The sequence below is a fragment of the Gossypium arboreum genome, chromosome 12 (genome assembly GCF_025698485.1).
Source record: "Gossypium arboreum isolate Shixiya-1 chromosome 12, ASM2569848v2, whole genome shotgun sequence".
NCBI classification, from domain to species: domain Eukaryota; kingdom Viridiplantae; phylum Streptophyta; class Magnoliopsida; order Malvales; family Malvaceae; genus Gossypium; species Gossypium arboreum.
In genome coordinates, this window is record NC_069081.1 from 119028028 (window position 1) to 119048506 (window position 20479).

General features: G+C 29.5%; 2 protein-coding genes across 4 annotated transcripts; one reads left to right on the forward strand and one right to left on the reverse strand.

Annotated features, from left to right (window-relative positions):
• Nucleotides 1–337: 337 nt before the first annotated feature.
• On the reverse strand, nt 338–9152 carry LOC108479193 (uncharacterized). The gene is made up of 14 exons (XM_017781649.2): nt 8609–9152; nt 7414–7488; nt 7230–7337; nt 6893–6925; nt 6691–6780; nt 6433–6558; nt 5872–6015; nt 5352–5768; nt 4271–4405; nt 3390–3608; nt 3022–3294; nt 1924–2058; nt 1309–1611; nt 338–909 (listed from the first exon to the last, which is right to left on the reverse strand). The coding sequence occupies exons 1-14, from the start codon at nt 8798–8800 to the stop codon at nt 688–690; spliced, it is 2472 nt and encodes an 823-aa protein (XP_017637138.1). The 5' UTR covers nt 8801–9152; the 3' UTR covers nt 338–687.
• Nucleotides 9153–17772: 8620 nt separating this feature from the next.
• On the forward strand, nt 17773–19480 carry LOC108478852 (transcription factor MYB62-like). 3 transcript variants are annotated; one of them, XM_053023550.1, is made up of 4 exons: nt 17773–17858; nt 18069–18272; nt 18349–18478; nt 18851–19480. In XM_053023550.1, exons 1-4 carry the CDS (start codon nt 17846–17848, stop codon nt 19407–19409), a joined length of 906 nt encoding a protein of 301 aa, XP_052879510.1. In that variant the 5' UTR covers nt 17773–17845; the 3' UTR covers nt 19410–19480. The 3 variants fall into 3 exon arrangements, with proteins under 3 accessions (XP_052879510.1, XP_052879509.1, XP_017636796.2); XM_053023549.1 differs by having other exon boundaries at nt 17831–17978; XM_017781307.2 differs by having other exon boundaries at nt 17844–18272.
• Nucleotides 19481–20479: the final 999 nt, after the last annotated feature.

A 20479-nucleotide genomic window follows, 5' to 3' on the forward strand; every position in this document is an offset into this window, starting at 1 on the left:
TCTTTAAAATTTAATCCTCTACTTTTTAAATTTTAAAATTTAGATCCAATTATTAATACTGGTAAATCTTTTTTAATTAAATTGAATCTGAATTTTAAAATGTGAAAATTAAAAGACTAAATTCTAAAAATAAAAATACCAAGACTAAATTCTAAATTTATAAAATTGCATCAACTTAAAACATATTTTAATCTAAAATAGTTAGGAATGTAATTACATCTTAAATAGTATAAACTTAATCCTTTCCATTATGTAACCTCTAATATACCAGACATTTTGCAGGTTATAATATGAATAAAATTAAAATTGTGAAAATAATAATTTTCACAAGTCAACATTTCATTCTTATCAAACCACGTTAACACTTAATTTTCAATATATCAAATAATTTTTATAATACAAATTCAAGGCTGATAAATTTAATACTTAATTTTTCAACATTTAAATTATTTCGACCTGTAAACTAACCAAATATAAATACAAATACATGACCTTATCTACCATTTTAGATTTGAACCGACTTGAACTAGCAGTAACCCTTAACGCAATCCATGTTATTTGCTTGCAGGCTACTCTATGAAGATTATTATGTTGAGTTTGGTGAACATGATGTTATCAGTAAGCAAAAGCTATATCGGTGGAACGGTAATCGTAACGTGTAATATCGGAATATGGTAAAGATTGGCTTCAACTTCCAAACGAATTTCTACTGAGAGAAGGCGATGAGTTCAACATCTCTTGACCGAGCTCCTTTATCTTGTTCAGTAGAAGCATCTGCTCGGTTTCGAGCTGTACCATGTATTCGTCTTGTATATCTTGAAGAGCTTCGAGTTCACTGAGTGGAGTTGAAATCCCTTCGAGGTTGCCATCATCGATTAAAGATTGAAGCTTGATCATCATTGGTTTCATCTGTACAGAACTCGCATCCAACAAAATATGTCAGGGTTCGATTTGTTCGGTCTATTCACGTGATCGATGGGTAAAAGTACTACAGAGGTCATTGTACTAAAAGTCGAATTGTATTTTATCTATTTTTCTTAAAAAATAAACAAATTAGTCCATGTATATTAGATTCAAGAGCAAATTGTTCCCTCTATTAAAAAGTTCATCCATTCCTACTATTAAAAATAACATGGCTGACAGAATAATAGTAGAAATTGATGAAAATTTTAACTGAAAGAACCAATTACTCTTTGATTTAATACACGAGAACTAATTTACTCATTTTTTAATAAATGGGATAAAATTCTGACTCCTTGGTACTTTTATTGTGATCAATGATGATCAAGATAAACAAGATGTTTTCACCTGGCTCGATATTTGATGAGCTTTTGTCAAGGATGTATCAGGGTTGACACTCGGTTTTTTCTCTAGTTCCGGAACTTTTCTCGTAACTTGAACGTGAATCTCTCCCCTTTTGACCCCTTGAAGCGGTATCCACTTGTCAGCCATCTGGTTTGGAGGCAATCCCTGATATTCTACAACACAATCACCTATGCTCGATGTCGGTAGGACCGCGTTGTGGTCTTTCACGTGCAACTCTAAAGAACTGCCATTGTCGGGGAATTCCAATGTTTGATGCCACTTAGGATTTAATGTTTTGTACATAACCTGCAGGGGCAATCCATGGAACCATCAAACACTATTGCCACTGTCACTGCAAATATTTATTTTCGTGAAGGATGAAAGATCGTGTAGCTATTATTGACCGCCAAAAGCAGGGGCGAAGGGAGAGGGGTGCAGGCAGTGGCCTTGACCCCCAAAAGATGAAAAATTGTTTGTATAGTCCCTTTAGTTTTTAGAAAATCACAAATTAATATAATAGAAAAATTATACTTTGACCTCCCAAAAAATAAAATTCACTTGAAACACATACCAGCATAGATATATTGCAATTATTTCAAAATTATGTTGTCTCAATACCTTTGTTCGTCTCTTCAAGTTTCCATATTGCACCCTAACATATGGATCACTTGTCCCCCTTAGATCAGCAGCTACGAGATCTTTTGCTTCGATAAGCACAAGTTCAATCCAACCATTGCCAGAATATGAAGAACCCTTGAGGAAAAAACGAACACGTATCAGCTTAGATGCACTTCAGATCGAAGATCATCAATTAGTATGCATTATATCATAAAGGCCATGCAGGTAGGTTTAGAAGTGCTACCCAACTTGCTTGTGCACATGACCTTATTTACTAAAAGCATTTACAAATATGTTGCATATGTTCGTAGTTTTCTTTCTCTGAATCAAATGATTCAGCCTGAAGTTAAATGTCTTTTATATATACATGTAGGTTTAAAAGAGCTACCCAACTCGCTTATGCACGTAACGCTATTTACTAAAAACATGTATTTCTGTGAATCAAACGAACGCCACTTTTGCATATAAACAACGTTTTATCTTTAGGCTAAATCGTTTGGTTCACACAAAGAATATTATGAAAACACATGTGTACATGTTTTTAGTAGATAAAGTTAAGTGCATTAGTGAGTTGAGAGTAAAAGTATATGGAGGTTTTTGTAGTAAGAGTCGAATTGCATTTTGCTCCCTCTACTCAAAAAATGTGTAAACTAGTCTTTGTATATTAGATCAAAGAGCAAACCAGTCATTTGTTAAAAATTTCATACATTTTTACTGTTAAAAACTAATCCTTATACCTCAACATGAAGTACACATGGCACATGTAATTGTCTAGTTATTCCTTCAATTAAACCAGTTTTCAAAAGTAAAAATGGATGAAATTTTAAAACAGAAAAGACCAATTTGCTCTTTGATTTAATATACAGAGACTAATTTGCCCATTTTTTTTTAGTAAAGATGGCAAAATGCAATCCAACTCCAGAAGCCTCCATGAGACTTTTGTCGTGAGCAGAGTAGCACTTTTAAACCTACCAGCATGGCCTGTGTAATATATTATTTTAATTCTTTTTCCCCATAGCTACTATTTTTTTTCTTTCCTTCGAAAGATTACAGCAATGCTCTACCACTTCATGCAAAAAAAAGAAAAAAAGAAGTTACCCTTGATCCTTCATAGCCATCGATCCGAACTGCTTTTATCTGGATCCTTAGTTCTCCTGAATTCCCTTTCTCAAGAGGGATCCACACATCCCTCTGTGACCCTTCTACCAATCCCTCAAGACTTATATGCGCACTGCCAATGCTGTCATCTCCAAAGACCTCTTCAGTGTAGCATTTTATCTTCAGATATTCGCCATCTCCTATTTCATCAAACTTGAAACTCTGTTCCCATTCCGGATTAGAAGAATGTGCAGTCTTTGTTTTCTGAAGAACCTGAAAAGAATTAATAGTAAAGATCAACGGTAAGCATAATTAATTCCGGTATACTAATGTGTAATACTACACTCACAACCTCAACTCCATCGTACCTTTCCATATTGCAATTTAACATATGGATTACACTTTCCACTTTTGTCTTTCGTAATAAGATCCTTCCCTTCCACAACTTTTACAATAATTCTCCTTCCAGTTCTTGAAAGGAAATTTGATGACCCGTTCAGTGACGATTGTGAGCTAACACGGAGGTTGTTGAAGCTAAGAGAACCATCGGAAAATTGCCATTCTTTTATCACAAGCTTCACTGCCAACTGCTCAGCACATAAGAATTTCGATAGTTTAATATTCTACTGAAGAAATTTATATACACATACATTACACATGAAAGGCTAATAAATATTCATTCACCATTAAATCCAAAAACACACTGATAATTGGCAATGATTTCTTGGACCTTAAGTGCATCCAACATACCCACATTGCACAATTAATTTAGGATATAAGCAACATCTTTGTATCAAATATAACAGGTTATAATATGCCATAAGTCTATGTAGTTTTCAAAATTTTGGAATTTAGTTCCTTTACTTTTATTTTCATAAATTTAGTCCCTCTGTTTTTTCAGATTTCAAAATTCAAGCCTAGCACTGTAAAAATATTTTTGCTAAATTCAGGTTAACATTGTTAAAATGTTACGCCAATAAATTTAACAAAAACAATTTACTGTGTTAACAGTTGAACCTGAATTTTGAAATCTAAAAAGTAAATGAGCTAAATTAATGAAAATAAAAGTAGAGGGACTAAATTCCAAATTTTTGAAGAGTACGGGGACTTATAACATATTTTAACTAGTATAACACATCATCATAACATTTCTTCTCATGAATTCTATACTTTTACCTTCCTATTACGGCAATCGAGAAGTAGGTTTACTGAGAGAGTAAGAAACAGAAAAAAGCACGTTGCGTCATACCTCCCCTACATTGACACCTTCAAAGGGAAGAACCATTTCAACAGCTTTGCCACAAAATTCAGAATGCCTAGCTATTACACTCGAGTCTGGCCCTATAGCCCAAAAGGTTGTGGAATCATCTGTATTGTATCTCATCTGTTCAATGGACATGTAAATGGGAAATCAACTTACCAGTGCCACAAAAGATGATCAATAGCATGATACTCTGTCATATTCATAAGTTAATGCTTTATCCAAAATTGGAAGCTTGGAAACAGGAAAACCAGAGGCAAGCATAACAAAAAAGTTACAGGTTATTTTCCTATATAGACCTTTTCTGCAGCTAAACTACTTATGTAACATATAAAAGCAAAGCCGGTATTATGCATGTTTAACATTAGGGTAAACTACACACAAGTTCACTAAACTATTAGTAAGTTTACGTTTTGGTCACTTAACTTCAAAAGGTTATAAAATGGTCATTATACTATTCGAAAGTTATCATTTAAGTCACTAGGCTGTTAAAAGCGTTGTTGTATGGCGTTCTTTGTTCGCACTGCCTGCATAATCGAAAACTCTCCTTCCACTTCTCTTTTACAATTTAGTTTTTTTTTTTTTTTTATGAAATAACTTTTAACGTCAGGAATCTGCAAACCAAAATTCAAACAACTTTCTTCTCTGACCTCCGACCTTGACTGTTAGACCGGCTTGGATCTAAATTGTGTTCTTTTACCGCCAATGGGTACGGATTTACCGTACTGATCATCGAATTATCACTTAGAGCTTACTAGCTGAACTTTTTAAAAAAAAAAAAAAAACACCTTAACCCAATGACTTAAATAAAAACTTTCAAGTTAAGTGACTTAAATGAATAATTTAGTGACCATTCTGTACCTTTAAACCAAAACATAAATTTAGTAATAGTTTAGTGACTTTGGGTGTAGTTTAAGCAAATTTTATTTCCATAGGGTCCCAAGGGTCCAATATTTATATTGCGTGCATTTCTCTTACACCATAAGAAATTTGTGCATTTCTACTTAACATCATACATCAATCTTTGGATTTGGAAATTTTGATAAGATAAGCATCAACTTTACATTACCTTAATCTCACAGCTTGCTAGATAGTCACACATCATTCTGCCAGGAGTATGCTCAAAGAGATGGAATCGAACAATTCCTGTATTATCATGTAAAATCATGTTAAATGTCGAATCCCATCGCGGACTGGAACCTGGCCTCACATTTGTTCTTCTGGTTAGTTCTCCTAACTCAACTTCAACAAATGTCTGTAGATCTTTATCGTCAGAGTGCTCTCGTAAACCATCTACACCAGAACTTGGTTGCCTTCTTGATGGGCTTCCTTTTAAGCTACTCCTCGAAAGTTTTTTTCCAGAAATGACTGTCACATAAACAATACCACCAACAGCCTTCTTCCTTAAATCTACAGCTGATAAAGAGAAACATTGTCGACGAGGTTCAACCATTGTCTTAGCTAAGGTATCAGTCAAAAGTGTAACCTGCATTACGGGAAACAAGTTTAGAATTAGCCAATTAGTAGCAAGTAAAAGTTAAAATTATTGAGATGACCTGTTGGTGATGAACAGTATCGAAGAAACATACCAACCAAGAAGAAACACCTGGCAGCTCTGTTGCTGGTAGTGATTGGCTTCCTCCACCGCCAAAGGCAATTGATATCCTAACTTCAGGAGTGGATACAAACGAGTACAGAATTGCTTTCCCATCCAGAATTGGCATCAAGAGAAGCTGCAGAACGTAAATAAGGCATAATATCAATATATCAAAATCAACATGCGAAGAGTCAATACCATTTAAAACTCATCAATGGTATTGACTTTAAAACAAGGGCAGCAAGTTGGATGACAGCCTTTTTAAGCATGAGACAACAGTAAAGAAAAGTTTTTATTTTTTATCATCAAATGTTGATGGCCGTTTCTTAAGATCCATATCTGAAAGCTCTATACTTGTAACAATAATTTTATTAGAAACATAAACAGATCAAGCAGTGTTCGTAAAAGAATTTGTTAATACTCTATACCCAAAGACTTAAATAAGTAAATTTATAAATCAATCCATCAAATAGGTCAAGTTTCTAGATAGGACTTCATTAACCTATAAAAAGGAAAGAATGAAGGGATACATAGCAGAAACATTTCAACGTACATCACCCTTAATGCGAAGGCTATTTATAACAATCTTTGCAGTTCCAAAGAATGGCTTAGCCACCTTGGCAAGCAACATAATGCTGATGTCAGTTGTGTCCCAATCAAAACCCAAGTGCATAACTTGCTGTCAAAATGAACAACAGATGCTTTGGTGAAGATGTCTTTTCATATTAACCCTCTATTCCTTCATAGTAGAAAAAAATAAAGGAAAATGAAGTTGGATAATAAGTTGTAATCGAAAAACCAAAACCCAAACCTGATCACCAAAAGTTGACCAACGAGTCCCTTGAAGACCCAACCAAGGTGGAGACGAACCTAGTGAAAACTCCAGCAATTCTAACTTTTCCTACAAGAATAAAAGTCTTATTGTTGAACATATTTCTAAGATTAACATCAACCAAAAGGCTCAAACTGTTAGTTTGAACTTTTTCATCAAAGCTGAACGTAAACTCACTTACAATAAGTCTTGATTTGTTACGTTTCAAGCGTTTCTGCATGCAAGAAGATTCACTTAGTCACTTCAAAGTGGAGAATAGAGGATAGAAAGAACAACAGATGGACATTCAATTTGTCTATCAATAGAACCTTTGACAGATAAGATTTAGATGCAAACTTAAGCATTTCCCAAAGTTCATATAAACAAACATATATTTGTGTGGGTGCATCACCAGGCAATCCAATGTCCGGTATGTTAATCTAGAAGGAAGTGTCATGCAAAGATCCAACAAGTTTTGGACTAGATATGCACGCTTAAAACTGGAACTTGTAGTAAGACTAAATTCACACAATTCTCACCTCAACAATGGATTGAAACCTTAATGAAAGCTTTGGATTTATGTAGTTGGACCAAATCTCTATTAAAAGCTTGTTTAGCCACTCACAGTGCTCCAATGGTGTTTCTGCCTGTTTAAAAGTGTCAAATATTTGATTATGGTAAAACTCATATATATAAGTAGAAAATTAAAGAAAGTGTAGGTACCGAGGAACTTAGTGCAAATCGCTTCCACTTCTTATTCAAGTCTTCAACAGCCATTCGATGTTGATAATTACGATGCTGCAATGGAAGAGAGATACCTTATGTCACCATAATAAAAATTTTAAATACCAATTGCCATAACACCCTCAGCAAATGGCAAAGGGGAAATCCTACATAAAGTTTTCTTCCCCCAAACATTTAGATATTACAAAATAGTATCAAATAAAGTCCAAAGTGAAGAAAAGAAAAACATGACTAAAATGAACCACAAGGTCCATAACAACGATTAAAGTGCTTAGTTATTATTAGTATCAAATAAAAGAAACCGAGACAACCTACACCATTACCTTGGATTGAAAAATATAAATAATGCTTAGAGAATGGTTGAGCAGCTATATTGATGAAAGGGGAAACAGAAATTGGACCTACATATCGCTTTAAATCTTTTAATGCGACCCTCATAGCTAGCTGAATCTCCAAGCAAATATTAGCTAATAGGACTATGCCTAGCTAGTTCAAAATCCAACTAAAAGACAGATAAGCTTACAATAGAATTCAATAAAGCCAGTTTCCCTTTCAAAAATGAACTTCATCAGCATTCTTGTCTTAAAAGTAACAATGATATTTGACATGGTAAAGGAGAACAATAGCAATTGTGTAGTATCAAGTGCCAGAATAATGTAAAAGACCATGTTACTCCCCAATGAGAACCATTGTCTGGCTATTTGAGAACAATTCAAAACAATTTACAAATATTGAGCCAACTTGAAAGTAATTATCAAAACAGAAGCAGGTCATGGGGGGAACTTAAAATCCAATACATGTTTTGTCAAAAAAGAACAACTAATTTATATGTAAGCCTATTTACAGTTTGGACCTAAAATGGAGCAACTTAGGAATATTTAAAGTATTTTGTAATACTTTAAGCTCTCCTCACACTGCATTTTAATGGCAGATAGAAAATCTATAATGGGAAAAAAAAGATAAAAAAGTAATGAAGAACTGTAATTTTTTGTCAAAACTTGTCAAAAAAAGTAATACAGATTCCAATAACTAAGGAATATTACACTGAAAATTGTAATTCAAAAGACAAAGTACAACAGAATCATTTATTTACTAAACAATCTCCTATCGACATTAAAGCTGTTTAGATATCCCACTAAGCATAAAAAACAGATCAAAAAAGAAGAGAATTTACCTGAACAGTTACCCAAACAGCAAGAACAAGAGGAACCCAATTAGATAAAGAGAAAATCCATTTCTCCAAAGCCCATAACATCAAAACCAAAGGGATCAACAAAGGAAGATAAGGCTTCTCCATCATGACATTGTTGAAAAAGTCCATAACTCCATCAACATTAAACACGCTTCTTTTTTTTCTCCTACCCATTTCAACAAACACCTACAAGATTAAAAAAAAATCTTTCAAATCTTTTTTTCCCCCTTTGAAGTGCTCTGCTTGAATTCACCAAAATCGATACTTTCAAAATTCCCCACCATTAAAATGGAGGAAACAAAGAAAAGGGGATATAAGAATAGTATTCAGTTAATTGAAATTATATTGGAAAACTCATAAAAGGAAACAAATATCCAAAGAGACAAACTTTGGGTCTCCATTTCTTTTTTTCCTGTAAGAGAATTAAGAACCAGAGACTAGATGGAGAAGAAAAGTCAAAGTCAGTCTAAAGGGTACAATACAACTAGAAGAACCGTAATGACTAAACTATAATTAATTAATATTTTTTTTTCTCTTTTTGGTCTTTAATAATTAATATAATAATATCGTTAAAACTTTAAAAGAAGAGAAAAAAACCCAAAAGAAAGTGATAATATAATTTTTGGCCCCTGAAATTGGAAATTAGATCACTTTGGTACTTGAACTTGGCAACTAGGTCTATTTTAGTTTCCAAACTTGGATTACGTCAAGATTTGATAATGTAACCAGTGCTACTGAAATAGGATTGGACCAATCAGTTGGATTGATTGAACAAAGAACCAATCAATATAACGGTCCAAATAAAGAAGTTGAATCGATTGAATCAGAAATTGTTTGAAATTGGTAAAAATAAAAAATTTGAGAAAAAAATCAACAGCCGAACAAGTTGAACAAATTTAATTATTTTTTATAATTTTTTTAATTATTATTGGTCTAGTGGTCAAATCGGTTGAATTGGGAACCAATGGTCTAACCAATTCAACCATTAGTTTGATTATTAAAACATTGAATATAATAATACTCTAATATTGTATCGCATCATTTCCAGAAAATTTATATAATTTTTTAAAAATGTCAAGTGTTGATGTGGCACGATTTTAAAGTATCACATCATTAAATTTTTATATTTTTCAAGTTTAGGGACCAAAATAAATTTAATTGTCAAGTTCAAGTGTGAAGGTGAACAAAAAATTTTACAGATACAAAAATTGATCTAGTTATCAAAATCAGGGGACAAATTTTATATTATCCCAAAGGGAAAATATAGTTAAGAACAGGTTTAATTAATGTAATAAGAAAGCAGATTTGGATTTTCTTTTTTTTTACCAAATTAATAAAATACCATTCAAAACCAATGGTTGAATTGTTTCTTAGGGCCCACAAAATGTTTGTCTTATTTTTTAATAAATAATTAAAACATTTTATCGAATTTGTTGAAAAAGTTATAAATATAATTTATTTATTTATTTAGTTATAAATTTACTGTTTTTGTTGCTCTTTTTATTGACCTTCTAGATTTGATTAAATTTAACTTTTTTTTAAGGTGATTAAATTTATTTGATAGTTTTTAATAATAATTTTACTTTTAGTTTTTTATCATATTAGTTCTTTTCAATATAATTTTTACTTAAATAAGAGAATAATACACTTAGTGTACTCAAATTTATATTCTTCCAGACCGATAATAATACAAATACAAATCAAATTAAAACTCTATTGATAATTTTATTTGATTATTAAAAATGAGGGGAACAGTTAGAAGAATTTATTTTATCATCAAGACATCAACTACCACGAAATTGAAGTAGACCATGAAGGAAAGTTGTGGCTTATATATATTTTTTTTTGAAAAATAAAAATAAAAATATCTTTTAATTACTTTAATTTTTAAATTTAGCCCTTATTCTTTTAAATTTAATTAAAATATTTTTCTAATTAAAAAACTAATTAAATTATTAAAATTTTAACTTTAGTAAGTCACATAACAATTTGAGTGCAATTCATAAAAATATCAAGGTGGACACTGTTAATTTTATTAATTTGCTGTAAAAGAATTATCCATGTAGACAATAAAATTAATATTATAATATATTAAGCTAAAAAAAGAATAAATAAATTTTTTGACAGAATTAATGTTAGATTAACTAGTGATACTGACTTCATAAAAATTTATAATAAATAAAGTTATATTAATAATTTTATGTATTTTTATTAAAAATAATTTTATGTAAATAGTTGTCCCCACATCTTATTCTTGGATCCACATTAAGATTAGTGTCCATAGATTTTGCTGCTAACTTTAAAAGACATAAAATTAAATTTTAAATTTACAAAATTATATCAACTTATTATATAATTTAACTATAAAATTAAAATATCGATTGGAAAAATTAATTTCTAAAATTTAGCAACTGACCGTTAAAAGAATTGACAGTGGGACAGTGCTAAATGTAAAATACCCAATTAACCCCGTTTCCTCGACAAAGTTATCACAAATATGACATATTTTAAGTACTGTTAAAAAAATACTTTAAAATATACATATTTAATGAATTGTTTATTGAATTTAAAATTAAAATAAATTTTTACATCATGCACTGGACATTTTTTTATTAAGGAAGATCACCAGATGAGATACTTGCACATATGAGCTTATAACTTTTTGTGAGCTTGAATTATAAGACTAAATACCTAAAATAAAAAGACGTTTGTCATCCACGTATTGTGTATCTTCATCCCCCAAACATTAAGACTTGTATAGAACAACTTACAATGATAATGTCATAGCAAACTTATTAACTTGCAAAAAGTTTGAAATCAATATAAAGACCACACATGACAACTCAATAACTAATAAATTAATTTTTTATATAATTATTAAAAATTGAATTAAAAATAATATAAATATTTTTAATAAATATTATGGGTAGACCTAAAATGGATTTAGATTAGATAATAAGCAGGTAGGGACAAAATTTTAAACCTATATTTTGAGTCGGGTCAAACTTAAGCAATTATAAAATGTATTAATATCATACTTAAATTTAACTCAAACACCTCTAAAACCGATTCATTAGAGAGAAATTTATGAAGTGTCGGCCGTTGAAAGTAAATGGGACCCCTTAACAAGTTTAGCTCAAATGTAGTATTCTTAACAAAACACTTATATGTAATAAGATGTGGGTTCAAGTCCAACTATGCACAACTTTAATTTACCTTCTCGAGCAACCTAACGAAATATTCTCACTTTATAAACCTTCTTTTTCTTTAAATACTCGAATTCTCATAAAAAAATTTATAAATAAAACTTTTACCGAAAATAATACAAAATTCTATTAAAAAATCAGGCCATAAAGTTGGGGTGGTAGACATTTTGGAACATATTGGTTGCTTCGACATATTTTCCTTCTCTATAGAAAACGAGATGAGATAGTGGAAGTTATTATTTAACATATTGGTTGCCTTTTGACATTTTGATATGTTGATAGAAAGATGAGACGAAACAAGGCCCGTTCAATAAATGACAATCCCCAGAATATTCCTTTTTTTATTTTTAAATATCTTTTCTCATTTTTAACCATTTCTATTATCATTTGTAGCATAAAAATCATATATTTTTACCGATTACATTTTAATTCAATTAGTATTATAGATATTATTGTTAATGCAAAAATACGTGAGTTTGAGTGTATTAAAATGTATTATCCTCTTATTTATGAGATGGGATGAACTATAAATAATTCTAGACATTATGTAAAAAAATAAACATAATTAAAATTTGTAATGTGATTGTTTAAAAAGTACTTTTTAATAAAATTAATGTTGTTCTTTCCTACTAAAATAACACTGTCTATCATTAGACATATTTATGATTTGGATAGTCCATTTAATTTGGATTTCTTTGGGCTGATTCGGATGAAGTATTCTTAATTTTAAGTTCGCCTAATTTGATTTAAAATCTAAATTAAATGAAAAAAATATTTTATTTTTACTTAGTTATAAAATATAAAAATACAAACTAGCTTTTAGTGTTTTGGAATATTAAACACAACAAAGTTTTAATTTGTTCATGTGCCGATTCAACTTAGAGTATAGATTTTTTTTATAGATTTATTAATTTTGATTCGAATTGGATTATATATTGGATATAAATTTATATTTTTAAATTAAATTATAAAATTTACTTTTAATAGTAAAATTACTATAGAAGCCTCTATATTATGAGTTAAATTGCATTTTGTTCATTTTGTTAAAAATAGGTAAATCTGTTTGTGCGGTAGATCAAAGAATAAACTAGTCATCCTGTTAAAAATTTCATCTATTTTTATTATTAAAGATTGGTTATTGTGAGTCAATGAGAAGTATACGTGGGTGCCGTTGTCGAGTTATTGCATTAACTATATCAGTTTTTAACAATACAAATAGATAAAATTTTTAACGGAAAGAATCGATTTACTCATTGATCTAACATACAAGAATTAATTTATCTATTTTTTACTATATGAGGAAAAATATAATCTAACTTTCATAATATTTTTACCAAATTTTAATATATTTTAATTCGTATGACAAAATAACTTGTGCTAAATGGGTTCCAACCAGCCCAATGCCCCAACACATTAAGGGCATTCAAATATTACATATAACAAAAGATAAGTATATATTATAATGGGTTAGCATGTGGTAATTGAAAGTATATATTTTTTAATTACACAAATTGTGTTAAAAATTATCATGTGTTTTTTTAATATTTTACGATATTTCTAAAAGACACTTGTTATTCTCTTAACCGTACTTATGATATTTAAAATCTTTAATGATAATGTACCACTATCAAATATTCAAACTTGAAAGGTTCGCATTAGACATATTACTCAGGCACAGAATACAGTGACAAATTTTTTAATCAAAATTAAAGATCTAGAATTATTACAATTTTATTTATTAGAGGAATCTCCGCCTTTGATTAGGAAATTGCTTATGGCAGATTTTAATCTACCCGCATTAAATTAAGATGTCATTTTGTTTCGCTTATACTGTTTTACTTTACCAAATATATATATATACAAACAAATGACTTATATATATATAAAAGACAAACAAATGACTTTCTTTTTCTTTTACTTTTTAAATTGAATGTTTTTTTTTTTTTTGAGATCTGCATTTTCTAGGGTCATGTGATACATAATCATCCCTTACATACACATAAACAATTACTTACATTGAAAAAACCAACAAAAATGTAAAAAAGAAACAATACCATCACTTTCTCTACCTTAGAGAGAGAGTAACTCTTGATCCTACACGGTCTTTTTATTAGAGGCGTGTATATTGACGGAGAGTACAATAATTTTTATCTTTGAACAGAGCTGAATTTAAAAAAAAAAAATTAAAGGCGGGCGAAATTAAATTATAAATTTTAAAAGATTAAAATATAATTTTATTTTGTATTAATTCTTTATTTTATCATCTTTAAAAAGAACTGAACATTTTTTTAACCAAATTACAGTTTTATTATATATAAATTTATAATTTAATATTTTTAATGGGTTGAATTACAAATTTTCATTTTTGGGTAAGGCCGGTGCCAGCACCATTACATTCACCTTCGTCCCCGGATGTCTTGATTGCTTCCTCACTCTCCTCTCTCTATCACAATTGAGTGGGTTTGAGACTAGGGTTTGTATTTGAATTGAGGTTTGGGCCTAATTTATGACTCTATAGTTCTATTGCGGTGCCATTGGTTTAAAATAGGGATGATGACAAAAAATTTATTCTACTTAACTACTTTAGCAAAATTTTCAATGGAAGTACTAAATTAGAGAAATTGAAAATAAAAATACCATTGCCATTATCTAGTTTAAAAAGTTTATTTCATCAAACACAAGGGTTTTGAGTTTTTTAAGCAACAATCGGTGAAGTGAATAAAACATGTGGTTTAACAATGCCATCTCATGTTTCAAACTAATGACACATAATTTCATTAAGTCCATCTCATGAAAGTAATAATCAACAGTTACATGAATGAGCATAAAACATGTGCCGAGATATCTATCAACCTAAACATTTGGCCAAATTAACGCAAAATCGAATTAAATTAAATTAAATTTGAAATCATCAAAATATAAAATAATTTGAATTCATAATAACTTGATCTATGAGAATCTGAATCTTAAATTTAAAATTTAACTCAAACACCTTAAATATAAAAAGAAATTAAAAATTCAAATTAATCCGATTCAAATTAATTTGTTTACAAACTTTCATTAAATCTATATTTTGATGCAAGTAGAATGAATAATAATATTTTTTGACCATCCAAATTTACTAGAAACCTACGTTAGTAGAAGATTCATCGAGTCCAATTTTGAATATGATATCGTTGAAAAAATAATCATAAATTCTAAAAATTAATTTTCATAAATTATAAAACTAATTTTTAAAAAATACCAACTCAATTTTTGACCAAACCTCTGTTATCGAGGTCAAGGCCACGTTACCATAGAATTTATTTAAAATTCAAAATATTGAAATATAGTTGTAGAAAATTCTTCAAATTATAACTAAATTCACTTATTTTTAACTATAATAAAGAGATTAATAACACAAATTCAAACGAAAAAGTAACAATAATTGGAAGCTTTAATTAATAATTTAAACGAGGCTTTGAGTCTTCTTTAAATTTATATGTGTTAATGCTATATATTTATTTTAATATAAAAGAGAGTAAAGTCGTAATAATAATACGATTAATACGGCCCGAACCTAAGTTACACTTAAAGCAATAAACATTTTGACTGAAAAGTCAACACATGTAATTAAATTAATTTGATTTTTAATCTCTATATATTTTAATCTAATTTTATAATTACTTCAACACACTATCATTATCGTGTATTATAGTTGTAAAAAATAATTGAAAATTGAATCGTGGCGTGTGTAAATTCAACGACTTGAAATAATTAACTGTTAAATGTTGCAATCATAGGTACTGGCGTTAATCACGCGTTGATATATCCATTGCTCTCGTCACACACATTCTATTTTCTAACCTAAGTCTTTGGTCATTCTTAAATCCTAAATAAATAATTTCATCCAATTAATTTATTTATATTTTGAATTAACAAATTTTCCATTTATTAAAAAAATGACCTTCCTTAACATACTTCAAATTACCTACATAAAACGGGATTCGAATTTAGAGATGGAGCTCCCTCCATTATTAAAAATTAAAAATATGGTTATGAAATTGCCACAGCAGCAGCTTGACGTTTTCAACTGAATTTCTTACTTATAATAATTAACATATTAAGCAATATGCCTTACATTATACTCAATTACTCACCTTTGATTCATGTCCATATCTATATCTATATGTCTTGGTCATAATAATTACAAAAATGCATCTATACCATGGAATCATTCCTCTTTTAGATTATACTTAAAAAGTTGTAATAAAGCCACATCTATACAGCAATATGAGTTCAGTTTGTGCACGTAAATTAAAAACTCTAAACTCTAAACTCTAATCATACCATAATTGTTTCCATTTCGAGGTTATTATAAATAATGTCTTTTTTTTTTTATCTTTCACACTAACTTAAATTTAAGTTTTATTATGTGCAAATATAGTATACAAATGTTTGTTTGTATTATTATAATTTTACGTTTTATCGTATGTGGATCTCGTTTGAATATATTTCAAAATTTTAATCTATTTTATTTTCTATTAAGTTAAATGCATTTTAACGCATTTGAACCCATGTGCTCCCGCATGAACAACAATACCAATACTAACCGAATTAGGATTTAGTTGGTAATTATCGAAATAATTTAGATTAACAAAATCTAAAAACAAAACATAATGAATATATTAATAACCATTAAACATAAATTTAATAAGTATTAAAAGTATAAATTAAATAAAAATAATTAGTTACGCAATGAATTTTTAGACTCTAAAAGTAATGTTAAGGGTTGACAAATTTCTTATAAGATATAGTAAAATATTAAAATTAATTTTAAAAATACATGTTAAATTTTAAAACTGCTCGTGGAATGAAAAATCTTAATTTATAATTAAAATAATATTTAAATATTAAAATTTGATAACTCAAAAAATAATTATATATATTTAAATTTCCTTCAGATAAAATGCTTGCTCCTTTGGCCAAAGCCAATTTACCCACGTTTTCTTCTGCACCTGCTAGTAGTAATGAATACTTTGTTCAGTCAAGCACGTTTCATGCTTTTGAATAATTTAAGTGAGGAAAAAACTCTATCAATATTCAGTACTTAAACTTGTATTAGTTTTCAACTGAATCCGTTTTCTCAATTTTATCCATAAATTTGGATTTTTGTAAAGACGTCACTTGAAAAATTTTAGAAAATTTATATAAAATCTAAAAATACAAAAAATAAAATTTTTAAAATAGATTTAAAAGAAAAAAATCACAGACACAATCTCAAAATTTCATACCATCATATCTTAAGGAAATTAAAATTCAGTGATTAAATTTAAAAAGTTTCCAAGTTAAATCCCATAATTTTAGAGTGCCACTCTATTATAACTTAACAAAATTTAAATTCAGTGACTAAATTTAGAAAAGTTACTAAATTTCAAGACTATTATGTATAAAAAAGTTGACAAGTTTGAAGACTACTTTTTTTTTTTTATTATTATAAAAAATGAACTTTCACCTAACAGCACCACATTTCATATTCCTTAGAAAAAAACACATTTCCATGGTAAAAATATCATAGAGGCCCCTACACTAGGAGTTAAATTACATTTTACCTCTTTTACTAAAAAAATGAATAAATTAGTATGTTAGGTCAAAGAGTTAATTGGTTACTTATGTTAAAATTTTCATCTATTTTTACTATTAAAACCTGACGTGATTGACAGAAATACTGGGAAGTTAAACGTGACATTCTGACATACGAGACCAGTTTTTAATAGTAGAAATGAATGAAATTTTTTACAAAAGAATTAATTTACTCTTTGATTTAATGTATAAGAATTAATTTATCATTTTTTGAGTAGAGGAGAGAAAATACAATAAGGCTATTAGTATAAGTGCATCCATTGTAATTTTACGGAATTTCATTTTCAAAATCAAAAGGGAATAAAATAGGCCAATATTTGCAGTGATTCGTTAACTCTGTGTTGGCATAATTATATCTATCCGTCAACCGTTTTGATGAAACTAAAGGGAAATGAGATTAATCGGTGAGATTGATAGGCCAAAAGATAAAATCCATTGCTCTGTTTTCTTTGACCAAAGGAAAGGAATTCCAGTAATCCATTTCCTTAAAAAACAAAAGTTGTTGATTAAGTACAGTAAATTAGGTGAAGAAGCTTTCAAACTTTTCTGCATATATATATATATATATATAAAGCTTGGCCATGGCTGTTGCTTATTAAAGTTTCATTTTCCAGTTCAAAATCGAAACATGTCACCATCATCATCATCGTCATCATCGTCTCTTAAAAAAACAAGCACAAGTTGCAGTGAAGATGAAGGTGATCATCATCAACAGCAGCTGAGGAGAGGACCTTGGACTATAGAGGAAGATTCAGTCCTTGTTCATTACATTGCTCGACATGGCGAAGGTCGATGGAATTTTCTTGCAAAACATGCAGGTAACTGATAAAAGAAACAGCTGGTTTTATATGTTGAACAAGACAAGACTAAAACCCTTTTTTTGTTGGATTTAAGGTTTAAGGAGAACAGGCAAGAGTTGCAGGTTGAGATGGTTGAATTATTTGAAACCAGATGTTAAGCGTGGGAACCTTACTGCTGAAGAACAGTTTTTGATCCTTGAACTCCATTCTAAATTGGGTAACAGGTATGTCTGTCTGTCTTAGGGGTGAAGGGAGAAGTTTATCTTTGTACATGCTTGTTATTTTAGAATTTTAAAGGGATCAAATTGAAAAAATCTTACTTTTTTGGAAGGTCAGTGTATTTTACCATTAAATTAACTAAAAATTTTAAAAACTTAACTAAAATAATAATTTGCACGCAGATTAAACTTTTCATTTTATGGAGTATCAAGTGTATTTTTACCATTAAACTAACATATAATTTTAAAAACTTCAAGAGACTAAAATAATAATTTGTCAATTTTGGGCTTACCTCCTTGGCATGTATGTATGTTTTTTCAGATAAAAGTTGGCTGTTTTGATCGGACATGACATTGTGTTTGTGATTTTTTTTTTAGGTGGTCCAAGATTGCACAGCATCTGCCTGGAAGAACCGATAATGAGATCAAGAATTACTGGAGAACCCGTGTGCAAAAACAGGCTCGGCAGCTTAACATCGATGCTAACAGCGCGGCGTTTAAGAACATTCTCCGATATTATTGGATGCCAAGATTGGTTCAAAAGATGGAAGAGTCGACGTCGCCCTGTTTTTCATCGACGGTTATTCCTCGGAACCAACCGTTAACGAAGACCGATTACGTTGACGGGAATTCATGTGTCTCTTCATTACAACATGTGGATAATATGAAAATGTCCCAATTTGAGATATTTGGTAACAATGATTGCAATAGTAATGCTCTTGCAAAGGATTGGTATGGTTATGTTGGTGATAATGGTAGCTATTGCCATGGCATGGAAACCATCAACATGGCGTCCACGTCAGCACTGGTCGCGGAGGGATTTCCGACCCCCGCCGGGGATTGCCACTTGGCGGATGATAATTGGGTTAATGATGGTTTTTTAGATGGGATATGGAGCATGGGGGAACTATGGGAACTTAGAAATGCATTGCATTGAAGTGAACCTTGTCAATTTTTTTCTTTCGTAAAATTCTGATTTTGGTGCTTCTACTCTATTTAAATTTAAAATTTGATCCCTATACGTCAATTTTACATGATTTTCATCATCTACTTCTAAACACTTTTAATTACCTTGGTTAAAATGTTATCATGGATTTTTATTTACTACCCCTTCCAACACACACATAAATTCATCTCGAGTTTTTTTAAGAAAAAAATCAATGTTAATGTTTTAACTGAACTAGTTCTATTTAAATTACTTAGTGACGTTATAAAAGTAAAAGATCAAAATTTTAAATTATTATATAGGGATTAAATTTTAAATTTAAACATAGTTAGAATCCAAATTCAAAATTCAAATTTTTTCCTTTTGACAGTTCACCAATAGTTCATAACTTTTTTTTTTCTTATTTTGTCCAAAAGTTACAGTTGGATTCAAAGTTTCTTAAGTTAGTAACTATAAACTGTTAGATAATTTAGAATAATGAATAAACATGTTTGTTTGTTTGTTTTAGGAACCAATATATGTAATCTTTTTCTTACTTTCCTTTTGGATGGTTTAATGTTTTGGTATGATTAATGTATATTCGTATTTATTTTACTATCCATAAATATTAATATTTTTAAATTTTATAGTTGCTTCTTTTAATAATATTAATTTTAAAATTTAGATTAAATTTTTTAAAAAATTATAATATAGTAGCATCTACGTGTATGCGATGCGATGTTACCAAAAGTTAAATTTTTATTCACTTTGAAGTGATCTTATAAATAATATGAATTTAAGAACTAAAAATATAAAAACTAAATGAAAGGTTAAAATAATTTTTTTAAAGTCGTACCTATATATTACTATTACATCCAATCCTAAGTGGTTACATCAAATTTGAAAATTGCATAAATTGAGCCAATTCTAGGAAACAAAAATTTCTTGTAAACGTGTCTCTTGGGTGACCCACCGAGGTTTGAAAATTGGGAAATCAAAATCTTATATAAGGTAAACATGTTATAGAGATATTTGTTTTAGGAGTCGGATTCTATTTTATTTTTTTATTTAAAAATTAGATA